Source organism: Pipistrellus kuhlii, unplaced genomic scaffold, assembly GCF_014108245.1.
Source record: "Pipistrellus kuhlii isolate mPipKuh1 unplaced genomic scaffold, mPipKuh1.p scaffold_m20_p_7, whole genome shotgun sequence".
NCBI classification, from domain to species: domain Eukaryota; kingdom Metazoa; phylum Chordata; class Mammalia; order Chiroptera; family Vespertilionidae; genus Pipistrellus; species Pipistrellus kuhlii.
Genome location: NW_023425573.1, coordinates 24,166,771 through 24,194,661, shown reverse-complemented (window position 1 = coordinate 24,194,661; position 27,891 = coordinate 24,166,771). Strand labels below are relative to the sequence as shown.

Here is a 27,891-nt window from a genome sequence, read left to right as displayed (position 1 = left end):
CAGTCTCTATAATGTTCGTTGACCACCAGGGGGCATACCTCTGACCGGTAGGTTAGCTTGCTGTTGGGGTCTGGCTCTGGAGTCCTTTCATGCCAACCTCCTGTGTCTCTTCCAAACCCTGATCGTGCACCAGTGGGGTCTCTTGGTCTGGCCTGCACCCTCTTGCTGTCCTGGGCTCCTCGCGATGTCAGAGAGCTGGTTTCGGCCTCATCATGCAGGCTAGTCCAAGGTACTACACTGGCTGCCAGAGGGATATCTGACTGCCAGCTTAGGCCCAATCCCCCAAGGGAGAAAACCGTATTTGTAAATTAGAAGTTTAAATCAAGAGTTAAGAATTTCTTCCACTTTAAAGAAGTGAAATTGTAAAATAAAATTAATTTAAAAAAAGGCTTTCTGGGATCTGGAGAATTGTTACTGTTCAGTTGGTTTGAAAAGTTAACATTTGTTTAAGATGATGCTAGAGCTCTAATGGAAAAATGCATGAATTTGTGCACCAGGCCTCTAGTTGTTCATAAAATGGTAATATACTTAAATGTTATACCTTTTTGTAGGATTTGTTACCTCTATGAATGTATTAGTTAGCATCCAGAATAGCGTGCACTTGATTGATTCCTCCTCCCCACCCCCAATTGTACAGTATTCTATAAATTGAACATTTTATAACTTTAGTTCAAATTGATAATTCCTTGCTGATTGGATGATGTAAAGCAGCGGTCACCAACCTTTTGGAGTGGACCACCAGTTAGCAACCACTGCTATAAAAAAAAGAAAGCATTTTGTTCTCTCATAGCCTTAATGATGAACTATATTAAACTAGGTAAAATGGGAAAGTGTAAAGACAATATAATAAAGAGATAATGAGCCCTGGCTGGTTGCTAAGTGGTTAGAATGTAGACCCAAGGATACAGGAGTGGAGTTTGATTCCAGGTCAGGGACATATAGTTCAGTTGCAGGCTCCATCCCCCATCCTGGCCAGGGCACATGGAGTAGGAAACAGGAGGACACACTGATTGATGTGTGTCTCTCTTACATTGATGTTTCTCTCTTCCCTTTCCCCCTTCCCTCCAGTCTCTAAACAAACAAACAAAAAATATCCTTTGGTGAGGATAAAAAAACAAGTGATAAAAGGTATTTAATAAAGTTCTGGAATATTTACACACAAAAAAACAAAATGTGTTTGCTTTAGTATAAAAATGTAGTGGATGGGTAGAGATGTGGTAGGATCTTTTAAGGGGATGGTTTGAGAGAACGATCATTCATGATCACATTTGGACCAAAGTAAGATTTATCCTGAAGGAAATGTCATGTACCACAGTAAACTGCTAAAGAGGCCATGGGAAGATTCTATGGACTTTGAACCAAGATGATAAAAGAATTTTTATTTTAAGAGAACTTCTCCCTTTAAAATTTTACTTTTGCATTTCATATATATAGGTTTAAGAAAATCTACCAAGAAGCGCAGTGAATCCCCACCTGCTGAGCTCCCCAGTTTGAGGCGGAGCACACGCCAAAAGACCACGGGCTCCTGTGCTAGTGCCAGGTAATGGGTTTTTCCAGTTTATGATTAGTTCATTATCTGTGTTTTAGAATCTGTTTGCCTCTATAAAGGAGGGTAGATGGATCTGTGATTTTTCCTCAAAATCATTAGTTTTGTAAGATTTATAAGATAATTAAAAGTTTCACTTGAATATTGAATAAAGAAATTATCAATTTTTATTTTCATGAATTCTTTTTTTTTTTAATGTATTTTTATTGATTTTAGAAAGGAAGGGAGAGGGAGAGACAGAAACATCAATGATGAGAGAGAAACATTGACCAGCTGCCTCCTGCATGCCCAATACTGGGGATCCAGCCTGCAACCTGGGCATGTGCCCTGACTGGGAATTGAACCGTGACTTCCTGGTTTAACCACTGAGCATGCTAGCAGGAGTGTTTTCATACACTCTACCCCAATATTTGTTTGCGTTTTTGCTAAGCTTCAATTATACTATTATTTTAAGGTGCTGTTTATTTTATTGTATATAATAAAATGCATATATTCATTGTCATTTTTTATTGTTGATAGTATTACAGATATCTCACATTTCCTTCCCACTCCCACCCCTTTACTCCCTAATTCCCAGCCCCTCCACTCAGACCCCTGGTCTTTACTACCCTATTGCCTGTGTCCATGGGCTATGCATATAAGTTCTTTGGTTTATCTCTTCCTGTCTCCCCATCCCCACATCAAGTTATGTCAATCTGTTCCATGCCTTCATACTTCGGGTCTTATTTTGTTGGTCAATTCATTAGATTCCACAAATAAGGGAGATTTAAAAAAAAAAGATACTAAAAGACACACAACCAAGGACAAAGGTGATATAAAGAAAAAGGGAGAAAAAAGAAGATGAAAAGTTGGTTTTATGGAAGCAAGGAGGAAGCTAAAAGACCTAGTTAGTATAGGAAGAAAAGAGAAGAGGAAACAAAATAAATGAAATAATAATGAATTTAAAATATAGTAATAATGGATATATTATTTTTTTTCTTTTTTTTAAGTTATTATCTGTGTACATATCTTACCATTGCCCTCCCCCCCACCTCCACACTCCCATACATGCTCTCCCTCCCCAGAGTTTTGTGTCTATTGGTAGTACTTATATGCATGTATTGTATATAAGTACTTCGGTTCATTCCTTATCTCCCCCAGATCTCCCTACTCTCTCTGCTGTAATTTGACAGTCTGCTTGTTGCTTTACTGTCTCTATATCTATCTTTTGGTTCATCAGTTTATAATGTTCTTTATTATCTATAAATGAGTGAGGTCATGTGGTGTTTCTCTTCCATTGACTGGCTTATTTCACTCAGCATGATGTTCTCCAGTTCCATCCAGGTTGCTGCAAATGATAAGAATTCCTTCTTTTTTATGGCAGCATAGTATTCCATTGTGTAGATGTATCATAGTTTTTGGATTCAATCATCTGCTGATGGGCACCTGGGCTATTTCCAAATCCTAGCTATTGTAAATTGTGCTGCTATGAACATAGGGATTGAACATTGTCATTTGTTGCCAGGATGTTTTTAATTTCTTCCTTGATTTCTCTGGTAACCCAGTCCTTTTTAATAGCATGCTGTTTAGTCTCCATGTGTTTGATTTCTTTGGATTATTTTTATGGTAGTTAATTTCCAGTTTATGCCACTATGATCTGAGAAGATGCTTGATATGCTTTCTATCTTCTTAAATTTGAAGAGACTTTGCCTGTGTCCCAACATGTGGTCTATCTTTGAAAATGACCCATGTGCACTTGAGAAGAATGGATATTCTGTGGCTTTGGGGTGGAATGTTCTGAAGATGTCAATTAATTCCATCTGGTCTAGTGAGTCATTTAGGATTGATTTTTCTTTGCTGATTTTTTGTTTAGATGATTTGTCCAAAGGTGACAGTGGGGTATTAAAATCTCCTACTATTATTGTATTGCTATTAGTCTCTCCCTTAATGTCCTACAGCAGTTTTTTTTTATGTATTTGGGTTCTCATGTATTGGGTGCATAAATATTTACTAGGGTTATTCTTGTTGGATTGCTCCCTTTAGTATTATGAAGTGGCCTTCATTATCTCTTATGTCCTTCACTCTGAGATCTAATTTGTCAGATATAAGTATTGCTACCCCAGCTTTTTTTTCACTTCCGTTCGCCTGGAAAACCTTTTTCCATCCCTTCACCCTCAAGTCTGTGTGCGTCTTTTTTCTGAAGTGGGTTTCTTGTAGATAGCAGATGTATGGGTCTTGTTTTCTTATCCAATCCGTTACCCTATGTCTTTTGATTGGAGCATTTAATCGATTTACATTTAAACTTATTATTGATAGGTACTTATTTGACACCAATTTTATTCTATACCCCTGTGTTCCTTCTTCACTTCCTATTTCTTTATTTTTACAGTATACCCTGGTTTGGTGGTGATAAATTTCCTTAGTCTTTTTTTGTCTGTGAAGTGCCTGATTTCACCTTCGATTTTGATTGATAGCCTTGCGGGGTACAGTATTCTTGGATTCAGACCCTTTCTTTGCATGACTTTGTATATTTCATTCCATTCCCTTCTGGCCTGATGAGTTTCTGTGGAGAAATCAGTTGCTAGTCTGATGGGGATTCCTCTATATGTAACTTTCTGTCTCGCTTTGGCTGCTTTTGAGATTCTTACTTTGTTGTTGGTGTTTGCCAGTTTAATTATAATGTGCCTTGGCATCGGTCTTCTGGGGTTCATTTTGCTTGGGACTCTGTGAGCCTCTTGGATTTGTGTGGGTTTTTTCTTCTCTATGTTGGGAAAGTTTTCTGTCATTATTTCTTGAAATACGTTTTCCGTGTCTTCCTCGGTTTCCTTTCCTTCTGGAACACCTATTATTCTAATATTGTTCTGTATTGTCCCAAAGCTCCCGTAGGCTCTCCTCCTGCTTTTTAATTTTTTTCCCGGAAGCTGCTCTAATTAGCTATTTTTTTCCATCTTGTCTTCTAGCACACAGATGCGGTCCTCTGCTTCTAGAGAATTAAGTTTTTTACAGTAGCAATGTTTTTTATTTCTTCTTTGCTTATGATCATTACTCTGAATTCTTTTCTGGTGATGCCTGCTTTTCTTTCATATGCAGGCTGTTTCTTTGTCTCCCCATGATCTCTCTTTTCAGGATGTCTGGTTATGTAAATAGTTCTCTTTCTCCTGCTTTAATTTAAAGGCACAAAATACAACACAACCAGGTACACACTGAACAGAAATGTGTTTGCGATATTAATAACCTCCAATAAAGGTGACTAGAACCTAGCTAGCAAAAACATACAATCAAACAAAAAGAATAAGCAAACCAATCTTACAAAAAAGCATAAAAGTTCGATATAGTTAACGTTCAACATACAACTATAAAGGCATAGAGAGAAAGACTTTTTGTTGTTGTGTGTGTGTGTGTGTGTGTGTGTGTTTTAAGGGCAGCAACAAGGGAGGCGTGAATGGGCTTGGGGCAGGGGGTTGGAAATTAGATATACACAAGTAAGGTGAAATTTTACGAGGGGGTAAACAGAAAGAATAGGGAAAATCTAGAGCAGGAAAGGGTTAAGATAAATAGGACACCAAAGGGAAAAGGTTAGGAAGAGAGTGATGGCATAAGGGTAGGATTGACATAGAATAAAGCGTTGGAGAACGAAAGGTAAAAATAGACTGTAGAACACTAATCCCAAAGTAAAATAAAAAAGCAAATAATATGACACTTAAAGAAATAAAAATAAACAAAAGAAAATCAGATAAAAAAGGTAAAATAGTAGTAGTAATAATGTTGATTACATATAAAAATGTAATAATTAAAAAGGTAAAATCAAGTGAGGAAAAAAGGAAAAAATAGTTTCTTGAGTAAACGTAAATAATGAAAATAAAAAACAAAAATTAAAATATTAAAAAATAAGTAAAATATTTAAAAATTAAATAAAATTTGCAGTAATGAAGGTCATTCATTTCCTCTATCGTTCTGTTTGGCAAGCCTGTTTCCCAGTCCGGACAGTATTGCAGTTCCCTGCGTTACACTGCTCCTCAGTGTTGTAATCTGGTCCTGATTTTTAAGCAGGCCTTGCTTTGATTTTTTTATTTTATTTTATTACAGTAAGGTCAATTTGTGATTTAGCCTATGGGTGGCAGTTTTTCTGGGTTGACTTCCCAGGACTCTAAAGCCTCTCTAGCTTCCCCTCCCCCTCCCCCCCGTGACACTGATCTGGGTGGTGGTGGGGGGAGAGGGGGAATCCGAGCCAACTGCACTTCCCTGTAATTCTCTGATATCCTTCCGTGTCAGATCCAAACGTGTTGCTCTTTAGATATCTCCCTTATTAGGAGCCCCATCCACATTTATGGGTGACACCCGCCCAACAAACAGCCAGGGGCTTCTACTTGTAAACACCACCCCAGTCCTCCAGTTTCAGCGCTCCCAGTGCATGAGAGCTTCTGTCTTCCGCCGCGGGGACTCACCCTATCTCCAAGAAATCTGACCATTTCATTGTGCGATGGAGCGCTCTTTTGAGTCCAAGTTTTCACGTCGCCTGGGATCAGCATACTGGGGCTCACAGCTGCTTGGTGGTCACTACAGCTGTGGATATTCAGGCCTCTGACAAGATCCACTCTTTCTTTCAAGATGTCGAGATTTCCCCGTCCACGCCCGTAGGTAGCTCTGGGAAGGGACCCAGCCCTGCTGTGGACCCTCATCAGCAGACCTCCAGTTTCTCTTGGAGTTCACCTGTCTCTTGACTTGCTAATAAAAACTCCCAGTGCAACCCTTTGCTGCTCTCTCTCTGCTTCTGGACAAGGCTCAGAACCCGCCTATTTTTTCACCATTTTGTCTCTCCCCAATAATGGGTATATTAAAATTTAGACAGGAAAAGTAAAATGGAAAAAAGAAAAACTAAGAAAAATTAATCACTAGAATATACTGACATAGAATAGAATCAAAGGAAAGAGAAATTAGAGATATGGAAGAAGAAAAAAACGCAAACAACAAAAACAAAAAAAAATTGCTCTCACACACACACAAAAAACAAACAAACAAAAAACACATATTCAAAAACCTTTGAATCTGCTATTTGTGGAGCTCGCTGGATTTTGCTCTGATGTTGGGTCTGGTCATTTGGTGTGTCTTTCCTGGGCCTCCTGGGAGGTTCTCTAGTGCAGGTGAATGTGAGTCTGCTGTTCCTTTCTGGCCCTGGGCAATCTGATTGAGGTCTGAAAGGTTGAAGGCCCTAGTAGTCCAGTGGGCTCCTTAGCCCAGATTTTGGGTCTGTCTTGAGTCTCATGCCTTGATTGTCCCTGTTCTGAGCTGTACTCCTTCCCCCATAGAGTTCGTCCTGCAGGTGTCAGCTGTAAGTGTTTGGGGTCCCCACTGGCTTTTGCTGCATTTTATGATGGTCTGGGTGGTGTGCATCAGGCACACATGGGGTCTAAATTGTCATTATACTATTTTTTTTTTTTTTGTAACACTTTTATCCTTTACCTTTTCTTTCCTTGCTACATTGTTTTCACAGTTATTGCCAAGTAGTCAGACATTTGGTTGTTTTTGAAGTTCTAGTCAGCCAAATAAATCTCTAGTAAGCATCTTAATGCAGATTTCGGTTATTTTTTTTAGGGGTAGCTTGATTTTTCGGTAGTATGAATAATGAATCAAAAGGGATGCCTCTTTAAATGAATGTGATATTGCCTAATTAGTTCCTAAAAGTGTTCACACCAGTTATTGAGAGAGATGTACTTCATTTTAATTTTGTATGCAACCCCTACCTGGCAAGGAAAAATGTATTGTTTGTATCTTTTCAAATCTTTAATTCCCATCTCACACAGTTACCGTTTTGAAGCTCATATTCAGAAGATCAGCTACCTTTGGTTTGATAAGTGTATTACTTATTTCACATAACTTTTATTTATTTTTTTTACATACTTTTGTTAACTTTTCTAGATTAAAGTTAAATATCTTTTCTGACAATTTTATTCCCACATTTTTTTCAGGCTTGGTCATCAGTTGATCAAGTGCTCTTGTACTCTCACTTTTCATAGCCGTATAGGCTTTTTTCTTTCATTTTCATTAACTTTGTTCTCTTTACTAAATGTGCCAAAAGCCAGTGATGGAACAACTGATTTTAGTTTGTCTTTTCTCTTTTCTAACACAGGTTGGTAGAAAGGTTTAGAAAGGTTTTAGCAGTTCTTTAGTTCTTCTCTAAAGCAGTGGACTTTGCTGTTGGCAGTGAGTACAATAATGACATAAGTGACTTGTTTCCTGTACCCTGACCACATTAATCTCTGCTTTTCCAATTCTTTTTTAGTTATGTCTGGATTGTTTATAATATCTGGAATCAGTACACCTATTTGCTTTTGAGGTTTCTAGGCAGTACAGGCAGCCCTTGTTTTATTAGTGCTTCACTTTAGTATTTTACTGTGTAGATATTGGGTGTTTTTTTTTACAAGTTGAAGGTAAGACCCTCCTCCAATTGCAAAAAAATTACAATTCACTAAAAGTTCAGATAATTGTTAGCTTTTTAAAAAAATAAATAAAGTATTTTTACATTAAGGTTATGTACATTGTTTTTTTAAACATGCTATTGCACATACTAGCCATTTGCCTGGAATGCTCTTCACCTCAAAGTTTTTCAGAATTAGTAGAGAATCTGCAATTAATTGCTTTTTTACAATGGTGTCTCATTTAGACTAACACTTCTGGAGGGCAGCAACCATAGTGTTTACCACAGTGTGCATCACATGATTGGTGCAAATTAAATGTCAAATAAATGAATTAATTTGAATCCCACTAATTTGTAGCTTGGCAAATTAAGTTTTACTGTGAAGGAAAGATAAACCAAATAAATTCCTGTTTAGGATGAATTTCTTCAACTAATTGGAAGAATAAGCTCTCCTATTTTTTGGTAATTCAGAGCCTCATTTGAATATGTATGCTTCATTCTGGTTCTTTACGAGGCAGCATCTAATGTCTCTATAGTTTGACTGCTGTTTGAACCATATCAAGGTGTAGTAAATTGGGAAAGTCTTGCTTCTACCTGATTTTCTTTTAAAATAGAAAATAAAGTCATCATTAATAAAATGTACTTTGCTTCATAAGAAATGACTGATCTTTCTTCTTTTTTTTAATATACTTTCATTGATTTTTTTTGACAGAGAGGAAGAGAGAGGGATAGAGAGTTAAAACCATCGATGAGAGAGATTCATCGATCAGCTGCCTCCTGCACACCCCCCACTGGGGATGCGCCCACAACCAAGGCACATGCCCCTGACCGGAATTGAACCCGGGACCCTTCAGTCCGCAGGCCGACACTCTATCCACTGAGCCAAACTGGTTTTGGCTGATCATTCTTTTTTGGAAAAAAAAAATACGTTTTTACTGATTTTCAGAAAGATAGAAAGTGTCAGACAGAGAGAAGCATCAAGACCGATAGATTTCCTCCTGCATGCCCTATACTGGGGATCCAGCTCGAAACCTGGCCATGTGTCCTGACCGGAAATCAGACCCGTGACCTCTTAGTACATTGGTTAATGCTCAACCACTGAGCCTCTTAAGCCGGGCTGATAATTCTTTTTTCACTATCTTATTCTATGCTTTAGTCCTATACAAGTGTCTTCCCAAATTTCATCTTTGCTTATAAATATTAAATAATTAATTCTTTATTTTAAAGGGTAGAGCTATTGTCCATTATTAGGATAGTTATTTTTTGATTTATGAAATCTGAAACTTAGGTGATGGGAATTTTCCCCATCATATTCCCTCTTTCCCTCCCCCTTTGTCAGGTGTCAATCTGACAGTCTGTATATTGGTCCATTATTTACCTTTGAAGTAGGGAGCTATTGTAAATGTTAATTCCTTCTACAAAAGTAGTCATGTTTTCATTTATTTGGAAGTGTTTAAAAAGCATTTCTTTCTGTAAGGATGACAACACAAAAGTTTGTATTATGAATGTAATATTAATTTGGAAGGTTTTTAAATATATAATGTCTTGCTTGTTACCCATAGTGATTTTCTGCAACAATTTTTATGTAAAAAGAAGAAACTGGCTTTGTGCTCCATACATTGCAGCTTTGTGCTGTGTCTTCATTGCTCTTGGTTGCTGGTAGTGCTGCCTCTGATGGCATTTTTCTGTTGTAGTCGGCGAGGCTCTGGCCTGGGCAAAAGAGGAGCAGCTGAAGCTCGTCGACAAGAGAAAATGGCAGATCCTGAGAGCAACCAGGAGACAGTAAATTCTTCAGCTGCACGGACAGATGAAACCCCTCAAGGAGCTGCAGGTAGTGGCGCTTCTTAGCCCTAAAATGCTTTTATGTATCTTACATGTTTATTTAGAGATAAATTACTTTTTAGGTATACCACATATAATGAAAGAGGGGACAGAAGTATACTAGATGTTTATTACCAACTAGAAGTCTGGTGCACGAAATCATGCACAGTCTGGGGCAGGGGGTTCCTCTGCCTGGCTGGCTAATCTGGGTCAGTCAGGGTTGTCTTGCCCAGTCCTGATGGTCTGGGCAGCCCGGGGGAGTGGGAGGTTGGTTGAGAGTGCACACTGACCACCAGGGGTTAGCACTTGCATTGAGAACATGACCCTGGTGGTCAGTGCGTATCATAGTGACTGGTTGACTGGTCGTTTGGCCAACTGGTGGTAATGGTCACTTAAACTAATATGTATATAAATGAACTTTTTGTCCTGTTTTGTTTCACTTCATAGGTTTGGTTTCTTGATAAGTTTGATTTGGTTTTTGTTGTTTAATTCTTTCCCAAATCCAAATTTGTACTAATTATATTCAGAAGGCTGTAAGTCTCTTTCTGCTTTAGCTTCTTCTTATATTAATGACCATATATAATAGTTGCCCATTGATTGTCTGAAAAAATTTAGGTTTATTATAAAAGTGTAAGAATATGGCTTAATTTGCTTCAATTTCAATTTAGAATATTGAAATTCCTAAAAAATAATAAGTATTCATTTTGAATCTAAGCAATTTCAAGAAAACTATTTACATTTTTATGGGCTTTTTTTTCATTTTTAAATTTATTTTTTATTGTTGATAGTATTACACATATCTCCTTTTTTTATGGGCTTATTTTTATTCTTGATACCTTAGCATAGCAAAAGTTAAGCCATCCCCTTCCTTCAGCTTTAAATATGTATTCTTTACCAATACTAAAAGAAGGCTAATATTTCCATAGCTAATTGTGTTAACATGTTTTAAAATGTTGCTTGTTATTAATATTTCTCACTAGCATTAAGATGTGATTTAAAATGTTGGCAATTCATCATTATAAAGGTTTGGATATGAGGCCATTAAATCAGGATGACAACATATTGGTTTTAAACATATACTTACTTTTAAACAAAGCCCTTTCATATACTATCCTATTAGGTCTAGTAATAATTAATGTAGTTTTCTAATACTTTTTTAAATCGAATTTATTTAAACAATACAACAAAATTTAATCAACAATATAGTTGCCGTTGTTTTCTACTACTTGTGCCCAATGCTCAGGAAGCATTTTAATCCCTCTGTTGTAAAATTCTTGTGATTTTGATGCAAAAAATTCTGTCAATGCATTTTTGAGGCATTCTTCATTATTAAATTTTTTTCCAAGAAGAAAGTTTTGCAAAGAACGAAACAAATGGTAATCGGAAGGGGCAATATCAGGAGAATATGCAGGTTGAAGGAGAACTTCCCATTCCAACTGGCACAGTTTTTCAGCAGTGATTCTTGCAGTATGCGGTCCTGCGTTATCGTGGTGAAGAATTACGCCCTTCCGATTAATCAGCGTGGGTTCTTTTTCTCTTAAAGCTTGGGCTAACCTTTCCAATTGGGCACTATACACTGCACTTGTAATGGTTTGGTTCCAATAGATGGTAAAAGTTCATAATGAAGAATTCCTTTAAAATTCCACCAAACACACAACATCACTTTTTTCGCATTCAAGTCAGGTTTTGGCTTGGGCTGCGGAGCCTCATTTTTGTCCAACCATTGAGGCCGCCTTTTCAAATTAACACACAGCACCCATTTTTCATCTCCGGTAACAATTTGCTCTAAAAACGGCAAACGGTTTTGATGAGAGAGGAGCGAACTGCAAATTGTGACTCTTTGATTACGGTTGTTGTCGGTCAACTCATGAGGAACCCATTTTCCAAACTTTTGGACCTTGCCAAGTGCACGCAATTGATTGGAAATTGTTTTTTGTGAACAATTTAAAGTTGTTGCAAGCTCTTGTTGGGTAATTTGAGGATTTTGCACCAAAAGAGCTTGAAGAGCTTCTTGATCAAAATTGGACACACGGCCTCGACCAGTCTTGTCATCTAACGAAAAATTTCCCTCGCGAAATTTCTCAAACCAACGCTGGCATTTTCTGGCGCTAACTGCATCTTGACCAAGAGTACTACTGATGTTTTTTGCAGTCTCACTTGCTTTTCTTCCTAATTGGAACTCGTAAAGCATGCAGTGCCGAATATGCTCTTCATCCGCCATCTTCTTAGCCCTAGTTTTGCAACAAAAACCAAACCAAACACAAACTTTTTCAAGCAAAACTTGTTAATTGCACTTCACACGTTCTGTAGATACCACGTGTTTGAAGGTTATGTCAATACAAGTCAACGCCAAGCAAGATTTTAAACGAATGTTTAAAAACGACATTAATTTTTACTAGACCCGATATTATATAAAAACCCTGAGTTGTAAAGTCTGGTAACGACTGAGGCTTGACCAACCACAATGCCCCAAAACTGACTGCTGAGGGGACTGCGAATCAGGCCAGAGAGAGGCATGAAGAGAGAAGCAGGGACTGATCATTGTCGCTGTGGCAGCTTTTGATCAGGACTTGCCTCTCTCTTTCTCTCCCAGTCTGAACAGCAGCCCCGCCTCCGTTTCTCTCCAGGGCTGTTGATCAGCCTTGCCTTTCTGATCAGGCCCCATTGGTAGGCCCAGAGATGCTGACTGGCATAAAAACTGACCAACCAGAACCAAATCTGGGTGAAGTGTGAAGAAACCAATGGCTATCTAGGAGGCAGAGCTTTTGATGCTGACTGGCATAGAAACTGACCAATCAAAACCAAATTGGCCAGCAGAGGAGGGCAGTTGTGGGCAAGATCAGGCTGGCAGGGGAGGGTTGTTGGGGGTGAGATCAGGCCAGCAGAGGAGGGCAGTTGGGGACAATGAGGCCAACAAGGGGAGGGTAATTAGGGATGAGATCAGGCCAGCAGGGGAGAGCAGTTGGGGGCAACCAGGCTGGCAGGGGAGGGCAGTTAGTGGCGATCAGGCAGAGGGGTTAGGAGCAATCAGGCAGGTATGCAGAGGCAGTTAGGGGTAATCAAGCAGGTAGGTGAGTGGTTAGGATCCAGCTGTTCCAGATTGCAAGAAGGATATCTTCCAAGGAGTCCCCGATTGGAGACGGTGCTGGCTGGGCTGAGGGAATCCCTCCTTTGTGCATGAATTTCTTGCACTAGGCCACTAGTCTATATATATATATATATATATATATATATATATATATATATATATATATATATATATATATAAATAAAGAGTTAGGGTCTGTAACATCCAAAACGATGAAATGGATGACCAAAAACCAGAAGTCATCACTGACTGCCACCACTGCAGGTATTGCGACCCAGCTCTGATTGCCGAGGGGACTACAGATCAGGCCCATAGAAAGGCCTGGACAGAGGAGCTGGGGCCTGATCCATAGCTTCCCTGGCCCCACCTCTCTGATCAGGCCCGGAGATAGGCCCAGAGACACTGACTGGCATAGAAACTGACCAATCAGAACCAAATCTGTGTGAACTGCAAAGGCAGAATCTAAGGGGGCTATGGAGGTGTGGTAAGGACAATAGCTGTTTGGTGTAAGGTGTAAGAAAGCAGTTCAATTTTTTAATGACCGGTTTGGCAGTATAATGTAAATGGCTGGCTATTAGTCCAGATGTAGGGATTATGTATTTTTGTCTGCCAAGAACATCTCCTCCTGCTGGAAAAGGCTTCCCCCACACCATTTAAGCAATCCTATACTAATAAAAGGATAGTTGGCTATTTAGACCAGGTCTGACTTCCTTCTGGGCAAAGCCATGGTGCTGGGGGCCGAGGCAGAGGCAGTTAGGGGTGATCAGGCCGGCAGGGGAGGGCAGTGGGGGCTATCAGGCAGGCAGGCAGGCAGGCAGGTGAGCAATTGAAGCCAGTGGTCCCAGATTGTGAGAGGGATGTCCAGTTGGAGAGGGTGCAGTCTGGCTGGGTTGAGAGAACCCCCTCTACCCGTGCACAAATTTTGTTGTTTAATATTATAAAATGTGCTAGTTGGTGGTGGTGGTTGTTTTTTTTTTTTAGTCACATGTAAATCACATGTGATTTTGGTAAATCACATGTCCTCATTTGCCAGGAAGGTTCTAGTTTGCCTACTACTTATCCATGTTTTTTGCCTTTTGTTCTCAGCTTTCTGTCCAGCTTAACATTTTTACCACTGATGTTTCCTAGTTATGTATGATAAATTACTGGGTGAACTGACAGCCTCGCTTTTGGTAGGAGGGGACTTTTTCCTGTACCGTTTTTTCAAATAGCTTTCCTGAAGATTTAAATAGTAGATTTAGGGAAAATAATCCATTTCATATTCAACTCATTTAGCCTTTTTATGATACACAGCCTATCCTTCCCAGTGTTTTAATGTTTATTTCAAATCTGAACATGGAAGTGGGGGAGTTCCCATGTGGATGACAGAAATGGAGCTGCTGAGAGTGTTGTTAAAGTGGACTCATTACAGTAATAATTAGTAGTTAACAGTTATGTTGTGTACCCTCTATTTCAGACATAGTATTAAGCACTTTACATATATTCTCATTGAATATTCTAAACTGCTAAGGTGTGAGTGCTGTTACCCTCATTTTATAAAGGTGGCAAACTTTAAGCATATAATGGGTAAGCTTTCCCTGAGTTACAAACTAGGATGTTTGACTCTCAAATCCAGATCTTAGAAAAGAAGTGCATATTTATAATGACTATGGCGTTCTGCACCTTAGGATATAAGAGGTTGTTCAATTCATAGAGATATAACTGGAGGCTGCATTGGTGAGGTGGGGTGTAAACTGTTGTTCCATGGTGTATTTACCTAAGAGGATAAAAGCTTCAAAGGCTTAGGTTCTTAAGGCCCTGTAAACACTTGCCTGAGTTTTCATTGTCACTCATATTTGAAATCACAGGGTGATTTAGGTATTTTTCCAGCTTTATGTAAAAGATGCATGTGGCATGTTCACTGGTATTACAACAGTACTATTGTCAGTACAGTTTGGAGGCTGGATCCCTGGGGGATCCTACAGGAATTCTGTCAGCACACTACGGTAGTGCTGGAGAAAAAGGTGAATTACTTATTAGCTTAATATTGAGTTGTTCTGAGTAATCTGCCTTTAAAAAAATTTTATTTTTGAAATTCAGATGTACTACCATGTAATATGCTTTAGTTTCTTAGTGTGTGAAACCCTCTAAGTTAGTGTACAGTATAAATCAATGATTCTAACTCAGTATCTTTCCACAAGTATCCATTCTCAGACAGCTCCTATACAGTTGGTACAAGACTCCCTTCATTTGAAGCATTTATTTTGAATCTTTGCCTGAGGACATGCTGAGAGTAAGGGAAAAAGAGAGAGAGAGAGAGAGACTCATCAGATGCTTTCCGTATTGCTCAGACTAGGCTCGAGTACACGACCTGGGCATGTGCCCTGACCAGGAATCGAACCTCGAACTCCTGGTTCGTATAGATTGAAGTTCAATCACTGAGCCATGCCTGCGGGGGCACTCCTTTTTATTTTTTTAAACATAAACCAGACATAATGAGTTTAAATATTCCTCTTTTAACCCTTGCCTTTTTTTCTCCCCTTTGAAGCCTCTAGTTCTGTTGCAGGGGCTGTGGGCATGACCACTTCTGGGGAGAGTGAATCAGATGACTCTGAGATGGGACGATTACAAGGTAAAGACAATTTTTATAAGAAACCATTATTATGGGCTGTCTATACTGCTGTTCTTGTTGAAATTAATTGAGATAAGTTTCTTTAAACATAATCTAGCAATGCATCTACCTCAAAAAAAAAATAAAGCTCTTTGTTTAGTCATGATTTGGAATTTGAAAATTATTTTCTAGCTCTTCATTTTATCTGTTTAGAGAAAATCTTGTATTGATTTTGAATATTTTAACTTCTTCATTATGTTTGCATGTGTAGCTGGTAATAAATTAACATTATGAAAAGGGATAGCTGTTTTTTAAAAAATATTTTTTATTTATATCAGAGAGGGAAAGAGAGATAGAAACATCAATAATGAGAGAGAATCATTGATCAGCTGTATCCTGCACACCCCCCTACTGGGGATTGAGCCCACATCCCAGGCATGTGCCCTTGACCAGAATTGAACTCAGGATCCTTCAGTCTGCAGGCCAATGCTCTATCCACCGAGCCAAATTGTCTAAGGCAGGGGTAGCTTAACATATATTGTTCTTTGGTATCTAGTAACACAATGCCTTCAATACGCTACTTTTTTGCCATGATCTTCTGTATTATTTGTCACCTCTTTCCAAACAAATGTAAAGTGTATATAAACTCTAACTATTTTAATGGTGTTAGTGCTTTTTAAAAAGCAGTTTTATATATATGCTCTTTACAAGTGGATGAATATATATTTATATCATCTTGAGATAGCTGATTTTCAGTATGAGGCTTATAAGAAACATGTTATTTATAAATCAGTTTCATATTGCTTTTAAGTTTCTGAAGGAACTTAGAACAGTCTCTCTTTGACTGGAACCCTCATAAACACAGGTTTCTTATTTTTTTGGAACCAATAAAAATAATTTTTCATGTTTTTATATTAGAGGCTGTCATGACCAATATCAGGAAGAGCAGTGTAAGGGTGTTTACCTTAAAATTTCTTCAAAATAAATATTTGAGTTTTTCTTGGAACACTCTCACTGTTCCTGCTGGTATACTGATACTTAATATCGCCATAAAACCTTAAGATGCCTTGAAGTAACAGATACTAATATAATTAATATGAGAGTGATCTTGAACATTTAATGTAGCTTCTCTAGTTCAGCATGGAAGGTAATGTTGCCCAAATCAATTATGTGAGGTGAATCAGTTGCTTCAAATTTTTAGATAGGATTAGTTGCATCAATTAACTCAACTACTCCTGCCTCTTTCTCTTTAGCTCTATTAGAGGCCAGGGGTCTTCCTCCACACCTGTTTGGCCCTCTTGGTCCTCGGATGTCACAACTTTTCCACAGAACAATTGGAAGTGGAGCTAGTAAGTAAACACTTTTAAATTCGTTCTCCTCCCTCACCCCCATCAATCCTTTAATAATTGAGTGCTGTTTTTATTGCTTACCTATTAATTAATATAAGGAAGTTTTTATGAACTTTAACGTGTTTTAAAAATAGAGCGTTTGTACATTTTTTTAAAAATATAGAAACTCTTAAGATTTTTTTTTCTATACTTTTGATTACTGAATTGGAATAATTAGAAAACCAAAATTTATAGAAAGTTTGACTCTTTTTGTTTTTTTAATATATTTTTATTGATTTCAGAGAGGAAGGGAAAGAGAAAGATAGAAACATAAATGATGAGAGTTATTGTTTAGCTGCCTCCTGCACGCCCCACACTGGGGACCCAGCTTGCAACCCTGACTTATGCCCTGTATGGGAATTGAACTATGACCTCCTGGTCATTAGGTTGATGCTCAACTACTGAGCTATGCCAGCTAGGTTGACACTTTATTTGAGTTATAGAAGAGTAAGGAATCTCAGATGATTACATTGATTATTACAGCATTTGATGGCATGATTTGCATCTATTTAAATCTTGAGGGTTTTTTGTTTTTTGTTTTTTTACAATATAATAAATTTAACCTATAAGACAGTTGTAATATGAACTTTGGAGGAAAGATTTCTCAGCACAATTACCACAGTCACTGGTCTCATTTAATCAAATTAATGTATTATAATCCTGAGATCTTGTCATGTATAGTATGACAAAGGTGATTTTTAAAGTCTCAACTTGTAACTCAGAATAACTTAGTATAATTGCGAATCCAGTTAAGTTTTTTTATGGTATAGAATATTATCTTTAGCTTTCTTTAAATATATATTTTTTTATTTCAGAGAGGAAGAGAGAGAGAGATAGAAACATCAATGATGAGAGAGAATCATTGCTCGGCTGCTTCCTGCACACCTCACATTGGGGATCCAGCCCACAACCTGGGCATATTCCCTGACAAAGAATCAAATTATGACCTCCTAGTTCATAGATTATTGCTCTACTACTGACCCAGCTGGCCAGGCTAAGGCTATTTTTCATAACCACATTGCTTTCTGATATGAGAAGTTTAGCTCTTTCTTCCACAACCTCCACCACATGCCCCCATACCTGAAATCAAACATTTCTTAGAGAGCCCTGATTTTTTTTTTTTTTTTTTTTTTTTTTTATGAAATCGTATTTGGAACTTACATTCTGGAGAGGCATATTCATTCTTTGCTACTTGTTTGGTCATTGTTACCTGATATTTTTAATGTACAAACTCAGTAAGTAGTTGCATTTTATCTTTTCCCCAGCCAGTGTGGCTCAGTTAGTTGAACATCATCCCATGCACCAAGAGGTCGTCGGTTTGATTCTCCGTCAGGGCACATGCCCAGGTTTTGGACTCAGACCCCAGTAGGGGATGTGCAGGAGGCAATAATTGATATTTCTCTCTCATCTATGTTTCTGTCTCTCCCACTTCCTTTCTTCCTCTCTAAAAGTCAATAAAAAATGAAAATAAGAGTTCATACTAATGCTGCCAATTCAAATTCAGGCCTACAGGGTTTTAATTAACTTTTTATTGTTATCTTCTTTCTCCCATGCCAAACATTCCAGTTCCTAATGATAATGACATAGTCACTTCTTTGCTTGATGTCCATTTACCCCTTTTCCCCCTCCCACACAAATAACCTTTGTTAATTTAATGGCTTATTCTTCTGTTATTTACTTGAGAAATAAGTAAATCCTTGTTAGATAATTCATACATATTGCCTTTCTTAGAAAAAGGTGATAAATTTTGCACACCTTACCTTGCTTTTAACAACAGATTTTGATGTCACTATCCATAATTGCATATGTAAATTGTACGAGAAATAATTTTTTTCCCTTTTGTAAAGCACCATGGTGCTACAGTTTTCTTAGCCAGTTTCCTTTTGAATTAGCTAAATAATTTGGTTTATTTCCCATTTTTCTGTGTGTTATCCGTGGGATAGGTTTCTGAAAGGGAGATTGCTGTGTAAAAACGTAAATGCATATAACATTTGGCAGATGTAAATCACTTTCTTTTGGAGTTTTGCTGTTTTTACTTTCCTACCTGTCATGTATAAAAAATGTGTTATTTTTTTTTTCTTTTGCTAACTTGTTAATTATATATCCTTATATACTTCTTTTAGTAATTATCCTAGAGATTTTAATGCATATCCTTGGTTTATATAGCCTACCATATATAACCTATCATATACAAGCAGTTTAAGAAGCTTACAAAAATTCGCCGAAACCAGTTTGGCTCAATGGATAGAGCGTCGGCTTGGGGACTGAAAGGTCCCGGGTTCGATTCCGGTCAAGGGCATGTACCTTGGTTGCGGGCATATCCCCAGTAGGGGGTGTGCAAGAGGCAGCTGATCGATGACTCTCTCTCATCGATGTTTCTAACTCTCTATCTCTCTCCCTTCCTCTCTGTACAAAATCAATAAAATATATTTAAAAAAAAAAAAAAAAAGAAGCTTACAAAAATTTAACTCCTTACTTCCTGCAATCCTTAATACTATTGTTTCAACTTGTTTTACGTATACAGGTGTTATAAACACAATAAAACATAATTGTTATTTTAGAACATCCATATTTTATGTTTGTCAACATATATGCCATTTTAATTCCTTCCTGCATTTTTTTTTTCTTCTTCTAGGATTTGTTTCTGTTTAGCCTGAATAATTTTTTCCTTGTAGTGAATGATTACTAGTAATAATTTCTCTTTGCATTTGTTTGGATTTCTCAAAGATACTTTCCTCAGTTGTAAAAACCTCAGCACTTGTAATGTCATCTGGTTTCTGTTTTAAAGTCTTCCTGTTGCCTTTCCAAGGCAATTTCTTTTTCCTCTGGCTTTTAAGATTTGCTTTTTCAAGATGTAATTAATTTTTAGTTTTTTGACTATATTAAGACTGCGTGATAGTGTTTTTCATTTTCATTTGCTTGGATTTCACATAACCTTTGAGTCTGTGAGTTAATATCTCTCATCAGTTTTGGGAAATTCTTTGCCATCATCTCATCAAATATTTCTCCTATCTTACTATCTTAAAATATTATCATTCATTTCTTCCAGGAGTATCAAAATTATACTCAAAATCATATTTGAACTTTGATTCATTCAACATGTCTCTTGACTTTGTTTTATTTTTGTGAGAATTTGTTTCTTTTACCCATTTTGAAACTTTCTATTGGCCAGCTTTCAAATTCATCAATTCTTTTTTTCTGCTATCTTTAATCTTGGAAACCTATCAGTGAGCTTTAAATTTTTTATATTATGTTTTTCAGTTTTAAAAAGTTAAATGCTTTTTATTATAGATTCTAATTATTTTACTCATTTTACCTGTCTTTTATATTTTCTGTAAAAGGCCAGATAGTAAGTATATTGGCCTTTGTAGATCATAGAGTCTCTGTTGCAACTCTTCAGCTCTGGCACTGTGGCATGAAAGCAGACACAGACAATATGTAAACAGATTTGCATGGCTCTATTCTAACACAACTTTATGGATGCTGAAATTCACATTCATTTAATTTGACATGTCTCAAAATGTGTAAATCATTTTTAGTTCATAAGCTTTATAAAAACAAGCAGGAAGTTGGATATGGCTCTTTATGGAAAATACTAGAGGCCCAGTGCACGAAATTTGTGCACGAGAGGCGTATTTCTCAGCCTGGCCTGTACTCTCCAATCTGGCATCCCTCTCACAACCAGGACTGCTGGATCCTAACTACTTGCCTGCCTGATTGCCGTATCCACTTCTGCCTGCCAGCCTGCTTGTCCCTTATCTGCTCCCTTTCTGACACAATGACACCCAACTTCTCCTCCTGTGAGTTAATATCTCCCATGCTGGCCTGATGGCCCCCAACTGCCTCCCCTGTAGGCCTGATCCCCTCCTCACTGTCCTCCCCTGCAGACCATCTTGTGGCCACATGGTGGTGGCTATCTTGTGTGTTGGAGTGGTGGTCAATTTGCATATTACCTCTTTATTATATAGGAGGATTTGCCAACCAACTCTTGAACTATGATAATGGTTCCAAAGTGGTCCATAGACTCCTGCGTGGTTCCTGAGACTCTTAACATTTATTTATAATTTTCAGCTACAATTTGTGTTCAGTATTATATTAGTTTCAGGTGTACAGCATAGTGGTTATATACATTTATGTAACTTGCAAAGTGATTTTCCTGGTTAGTGATTAGTCTTGGCATCCATCTGACACATACGTAGTTAACATGACATTATCAACTACATTCCCTAAGCTCTGTACTTTATATACATGGAACTATTTTGTAACTGCCAATTTGTACTTCTTAATCTACTGACCTTCTTCACCCAGCCTCTCAATCTCCCTACTACCCAGCAACCATCAGTTTGTTCTCTGTATCTAAGAGTTTATTTCTGCTTCTTTACTTTGTTTTTTGGATTCCACATAAAAATGAAATCTTATGGTATTTATCTTTCTCTGATTTATTTCACTTAGCATAATATCCTCTGGGGATATTGATGATGATTTTGATTATGCCAAAATGATCTATGTATTTAGAATTGCCAACCTCAACGTTTATAAAATATCCAATGGCATTTGTGTCGATTTGTTGTTGTTGTTTCAGACAGTTGTGCTTATTAGGACATACTTTATATGTACTATTTTATTCTTTAAAAAAGAATATAGGTGCAACTGAGGATTTTTTGTTTTCAGTAGTTACATTCCCTAATTTTTTTTTCTTCCACATTATTTCAACACAAAAATTAGCCTGCTCTAACTAGCATTGATATTATTTAGTTAAAAAATATTAAAGATGGTATTCCTTTGAAGTTGACTTTCTTGCAGTATATTTTCAGGCAGGCAAGCAGTTAGGATCCAGCAGTCCTTAATTATGGTAGATGTAGGAAGGCAGTGATATTTATTAGTCAGTCTTAAATAATATAGAAAAGAAACCTTGCAAGGATCATCTGTTCCTCTTTGAGAGGTTTACACCTTCCTAAAAACCTTTGGTTTTCATATGAATTCCGTATTCATTGATATTTTCCAAACGTATTTCTACTCATTTTAATACTTAATGATATGGGAGTGAAGAAAATCCAGTACAAAAGTAATAAGCTGACAAGGTATAAGAAGAGAAAGGGCTTGAAAGTAACATGAAATATAAATTTGGTCATCATTGATTAAATTAACCATAATTATAAGGAGGATGTCCACAAAAATTTGAAACATATTTAGAGACTATTTTTTTATTTCTTGTGTAGATTTTTGACAGCTCGTCTCCCTTTGATTCTTAGCATTTTTCAATTGTTTAGACAGTGAAATCAAGCCTTTACAGTAGTTCTCTAAACTACTCCGATAGCATCTGCAAATGAAATGAGAAGTGAAAAAAGTCCTTCACTTGCTGTTTTTTGTTTTTAGGAAATACTTTGTTGTTCTTTCCATTCTCTTTTTTTTTGTTAGATGCATTGTTTTATTGTCTTTATTTTCTTGCTCTTTCACTATTAATTGGATTATATTCTCATGCAGATATTTAGAAGTATATGATACTTTCTTTGAAGCCTGGACATTATTATTTAGCAGGCTTTTTTTATTGCAGAAAATGTTTGCTCATTATTTTATACACATATGTCACCCCCCACCAAAAAATGTATACATACTTGAACAGCTGATAGCTCAACTTTGAAAATGAAATGTATTTTTTAATAAATATCGCCTTTATAATTAATTATTCAAAGTGTGTTTATACATTTTTTGGGGTCACCCTTTTTATAGTTAAAAGCAGATATATTAACTATAACAATATATATATTCATATGAATAATTTTTATTTTAGCTATTAAAAATATCAGCTACTCATTTAAATAGGTAAATATTAAGGCAGAAATATATACATAACTGTGAAATCACTTCAGGTCAACCATTTTAATTGTCTTGAATTACCAGCAACTTGTCTTAACCCTGATATCCACCCAGTCTTCATTTGGGAGGAAAAGATAAGCGGCCAACTACCATGTAGAGTCACATCTTTTACCTAGTAATAATTTTCTTAAATGTTTAAAATATTGTTTTTCTCTTTGAAGGTTCTAAGGCCCAGCAGCTTCTACAAGGACTGCAAGCAAGTGATGAAAGCCAGCAACTCCAGGCAGTTATTGAAATGTGTCAATTATTGGTCATGGGAAATGAGGAGACACTGGGAGGGTTTCCTGTCAAGAGTGTAGTTCCAGCTTTGGTAAGATAAAGTTTTCTACTTTTTTTACCTCACTTGTCCTCTATGCTTCCTGTATTTACTGAAAGTATGATTATTGTCATTATGAATTTTAAAACAACAGAATTAAGAGTTAGTGGAGTGTGGCTTATTGCTTTTACTTAATGTTTACATATATTGTGAGTGATTGCTAATGATTTTTAGTAAATTTTCTTGTTAATTCAATGACTACCTTTAAATTGTTGGCCTCTTGACTTATGCCAAAATTTACATGCTTTCTTTTACGTATATCCCTGTGATACATGTAAAATGAACATCATGAATACATTCATTGCATATTGGAAGTTAAAGATATGTAAGTTTTTAAAAAATATCTAATAACCTTGACAAACGTGAAATTATGATTGCTATATCAGATTGTTCCATTTGGTTACATTTTCAAATTATGGGTAAAGGTGAGTGTTAAGGAGAGAGCTCAATGAAGACCAGTCAAATATAAGGTGACATGGTCTTTTTTTCCTTTTCTTTTTTTTCCTCCCTATTCTTAATTGTTGGGTGATTGGGTTCTGACTGGAGCTGATAAAGATTAAATTAATTTTTCTCCTATTGCACATCAGATCTTTGGATAATGAAAGCCACCGCTTAAATCTTACTAGTTCCCCTCTAATAAAGCTTTGCATGTTGATTCATGAATACTTTGAGAAAACAGTATTATTAGCTTTTGTACTTTTTTTGACATGTGGCCTAGCTAATTTTCATTCTCAAATTACAGATTCTTCAGTAGCTGGCTTCTGTTTCCCAAATTTAACTTTCTTGTTTTGTTGGTGTTGTTCATTAAAAAATACATAGCAACAAATAACAAGGTTTACCTTTTACTATCTACTGTTGAAAATGCAGTTTTTATTAGTTAAACAAGGAAGCTGTAAAATCTAGGCAGAAATGTTGACACAATCAACTTAATTTGTTAGCTCATGATTAGATTTAAGTTCTTACTAGACGGTCATGAGTCAACTCATGCTTTTAAGAATGATTATTGTTAATGAGTTGTCCAGATTTATCTTTTATCATATTTGAATATTGTGTATATATATTTATATATTGTGAATATTGTGTGTGTGTGTGTGTGTGTGTGTGTGTGTACACGTGTGTACACGTACATATTATCATGCAATTGTGAGGAAGAGAATAATTCTTCCCAAACATGGGAGAATTAAAAATGAAATGTATTCTTAACAAATATCACCTTTATAATAATTATTCAAAGTGTGTGTATACATTTTTTGGGGTCACCCTCTATATAGTTAAAAGCAAGTATGTTAACTGTATATCTTAAGTATTGGAGAATTTATTACTTTTTCTGTTAATGTGACTTGCCTTTTTAAATTTAGAGTGTTTTAAGGGACTGATTCATTGTAGGTGAATTGGAACAGAGTGCTAATAACCCTGAAATTGAGTATTTGCTTTTTAACAAAAAGTTAACACAACCTCTGGTATATGTGTGTGTGTATATATATATGTATGTATATATATATATATATTCTGTGCCCAGTGTAATTCAGATTTGAAAAGTCACTCTTACTAAATGATTATTATATTAGAATATGTGATGTCTGTTATTATAGTAATGCATGTATTTGAAGGATATTTTATAGTTTAAATTTAATACATTTAAGACTTTCTATTGAACTAGATAGCAGTGAATGATCTGTTTGCCTAAGTAGGAAATTTTTTTTGTTAGCTTTGGTTGCTTTAGGAGAATAAGAATATATGCCCCTAGCAGTTTTGCATCCCTCCTTTGAAAAATGTGGTTGAAATCTCCTTAAGGTCTTTTCCAAAGAGAGACTAAAATAAAAATCAGATAATTAGACTCCTTCATGCATTTGTAGAATAAATATGTTAATTTTTGTTTCAATTATTGCATAGTTTCTGATAATGATCAATATTGTGTTTAAACCCTAGATTTTAAGCTATGGTTCTGAATTTGTCCTGACAATTTTTATTTAACAAATGTCATGATGCCTCCTGCATGCCCCACACTGGGGATCAAGCCAGCAACCTGGGGCATGTGCCCTGACCAGGAATTAAACTGTGACCTCAACCACTGAGCAACACCAGCTGGTCTGCATGCTAGTTTTTAACTTGGTATTATTATTTTTTAAATATATTTTATTGATTTTTTACAGAGAGGAAGAGAGAGAGATAGGGAGTTAGAAACATTGATGGGAGAGAATCATCGATCCGTTGCCTCTTGTACACCCCCTATTGGGGACGTGCCGGCAACCAAGATACATGCCCTTGACTGGAATCGAATCCAAGACCTTTCAGTCCACACAGGCTGATGCTCTATACACTGAGCCAAACAGGTTTCGGTTTGATATTATTTTTATATGGTAAAAGTCTTTAGTAATACTTTTCCATTTCAGTTGAAGTGTAGAGGAAAACGATACTCTAGGATTTTTCTCTAAGAATATAGATTGCTTCTAATACTTTGTCATAATCTTTTAACAGATAACATTATTGCAAATGGAGCATAATTTTGATATTGTAAGTATGTCCTGAATTTTTAAAATATAAATACTTCAAATTTTGCATTTTGAGGTGGTGGTTTTGTTTTATTTAGTAAAAAAATGCCTTACTGTTTTTAAGATGAACCATGCTTGTCGAGCCTTAACATACATGATGGAAGCCCTTCCTCGGTCATCTGCTGTTGTCGTGGATGCAATTCCTGTCTTTTTAGAAAAGGTAATCCTACTTTCGCCCAGTTTGTTCAACAGCAGGGGTAGAGAAATTAAGTTGAGGACTCGTGATTCCTGAATTCTAAGATAGTACATCACATTGTGAGGCCACATTTTGTATTCATTATCTAAGATTCCAGAAAAGTATTTCAGAGCAGTATTTTCAAGTTGATATTAAAAAAATGTTATAAAATCAACTAAGATTTATAATCTTACATAATAAAAGGTTAATATGTATATGGGCAAAAGGCAGAATGACCATTTGCTGTGATGTGCACTGACCACCAGGGGGCAGACACTCAATGCAGGAGCTGCCCACTGGTGGTCAATGTGCTCCCACAGAGGGATTGCCGCTCAGTCAAAAGCCAGGCTCATGGCTGGAGCCTAAGCCCTCAGTCAGGACTCCTGGACTGTGAGAGGGCGCATGCTGGGTTGAGGGACACCTCCAGTGCACGAATATTTTTAATAATGACAATTACTACATTAAAATATTTCAGAGAGGAACTTAAGCAGTTGATAGTAACCAATTTTATTATTTCTAGAAAACATCTAGAGAGGTTAGCTATTTTACCCTCATTTTACAGCTGAAAAAGCTGAAATAGACAAACTACCTTGATCGAGGTCATAAAATGAGTCAGTGGAGAAAGGGAATATTTTTTCATAATGTGGTAGGTTGTGGTTTTGGTCCATGTTAAGGGTCTTTTCCTTTTCAATGCATGATAAAATTACATTCTGATAACTTTGGAATATGAATAAAGTTTAAAATTAAAGTTATGTAATTGAATATAGTTTATTGTCAATATAAAACATTTTTCAGTCTTCTAAGACAGCAGTGTTGTTGGAAGCTGTTTTGGCTGTATGTTGTAGCTTACGCTGGTTTCCTATGATGGGTTTCACATTAGAAGCAGTATAAATTGATGGAAATTAGAGAACATGCTGTGGTTGACTAGGAATAATTTGAATGATACCTTAGGTTACCTATTTTTTATGTTCCCAGCTGCAAGTAATTCAGTGTATTGATGTAGCAGAGCAGGCCTTGACCGCCTTGGAGATGTTATCACGTAGACACAGTAAAGCCATTCTACAAGCGGTAAGTGTTGTGACCAAAGCACTATATTTCAGTTAATGTTGGATTTTACACTCACATTTGTAGCAGCTCCTAGATCACAATCTCTGTAAGATACAAGTGGTGTTTCTAAAGAGGTGTGCAAGACTTATTTAGTAGGCTTTTTAAATTGCTCATAAAGAGTATTTCTTCACTTTAACAGTTTTCTACATTTTAGGGTGGTTTGGCAGACTGCTTGCTGTATCTAGAGTTCTTCAGTATAAATGCCCAAAGAAATGCACTAGCAATTGCAGCCAATTGCTGCCAGAGCATCACGCCGGATGAATTTCATTTTGTGGCAGATTCCCTCCCATTGCTTACCCAAAGGCTAACCCACCAGGTAAAATAGAACCTAATGCATGTGTCAGAAATATTTTTATTACATTTTTTAAATGTCAATTTTAACTGGGTTTTAAATCTATCAACTGGATGTATGAATATGAAATGTCTGGTCTGTGATTTTTCTTGTGTTACCCAGTTTCACTTACTATTAAGTATTTTATAGACGTTGGTAGATTTACACAAATGAACAATATTTGTTATGTTTGATATTGAGTGTTTACTATGTGATATGATCAGAATTCTCTTTTGGAAAGATTACTCTCTCCCGAAAGGCATTGGAGACAAGACTAGGGGGACAAGATTAGGATAGAGACTAGACATGTCCTGAAAGAAAATGAAATGGAAAATATAGATTGATGGTTTCTGGGGAAAAGAGCAGGAGCAGTTATTTAGCAGATTGAATCAATGGATCTGATGGTGCAGTATGAGAAGCAAGGTTTATAGAGGCTACGGTATAGGAAAGATCATGAGTTAACTTTCAACTCAAAGTTATAGAGAAATTTATTTGTATAATTGCTATAATAATAATTATTGGATCACTCTGAAGTGCTTTTCTTCTAAGGTGATCAAGACTCAAGTAGTACCATTCATTTCTTTATTTTTAAAACCTTACTATGCTCAGATAATCTTTATGGAGGCTAGAAATATGTTCTTTAGGTAGCTGTAATTTCAGTGTCTTATTTTGGAAGTAGGCATGACAGAGAAGTTAAAAAAGTTTG

General features: G+C 36.6%; 1 protein-coding gene across 29 annotated transcripts in view; it reads left to right on the top strand.

The window, feature by feature from the left end:
* The window catches only part of TRIP12 (thyroid hormone receptor interactor 12), a 132,052-nt gene that overhangs the window by 61,091 nt on the left and 43,070 nt on the right, over nt 1-27,891 (top strand). For 24 of the 29 annotated variants that reach the window (XM_036422153.2, XM_036422176.2, XM_036422174.2 and 21 more), the window contains 9 exons: nt 1,435-1,540; nt 9,635-9,771; nt 15,377-15,460; nt 16,693-16,788; nt 22,866-23,014; nt 25,499-25,534; nt 25,637-25,732; nt 26,723-26,815; nt 27,009-27,170. In XM_036422153.2, the coding sequence (XP_036278046.1) occupies nt 1,435-1,540; nt 9,635-9,771; nt 15,377-15,460; nt 16,693-16,788; nt 22,866-23,014; nt 25,499-25,534; nt 25,637-25,732; nt 26,723-26,815; nt 27,009-27,170 (959 nt within the window). The remainder of the gene's footprint in view (nt 1-1,434; nt 1,541-9,634; nt 9,772-15,376; nt 15,461-16,692; nt 16,789-22,865; nt 23,015-25,498; nt 25,535-25,636; nt 25,733-26,722; nt 26,816-27,008; nt 27,171-27,891) is intronic. The other 5 variants (XM_036422158.2, XM_036422177.2, XM_036422169.2 and 2 more) reach the window with 4 other exon arrangements.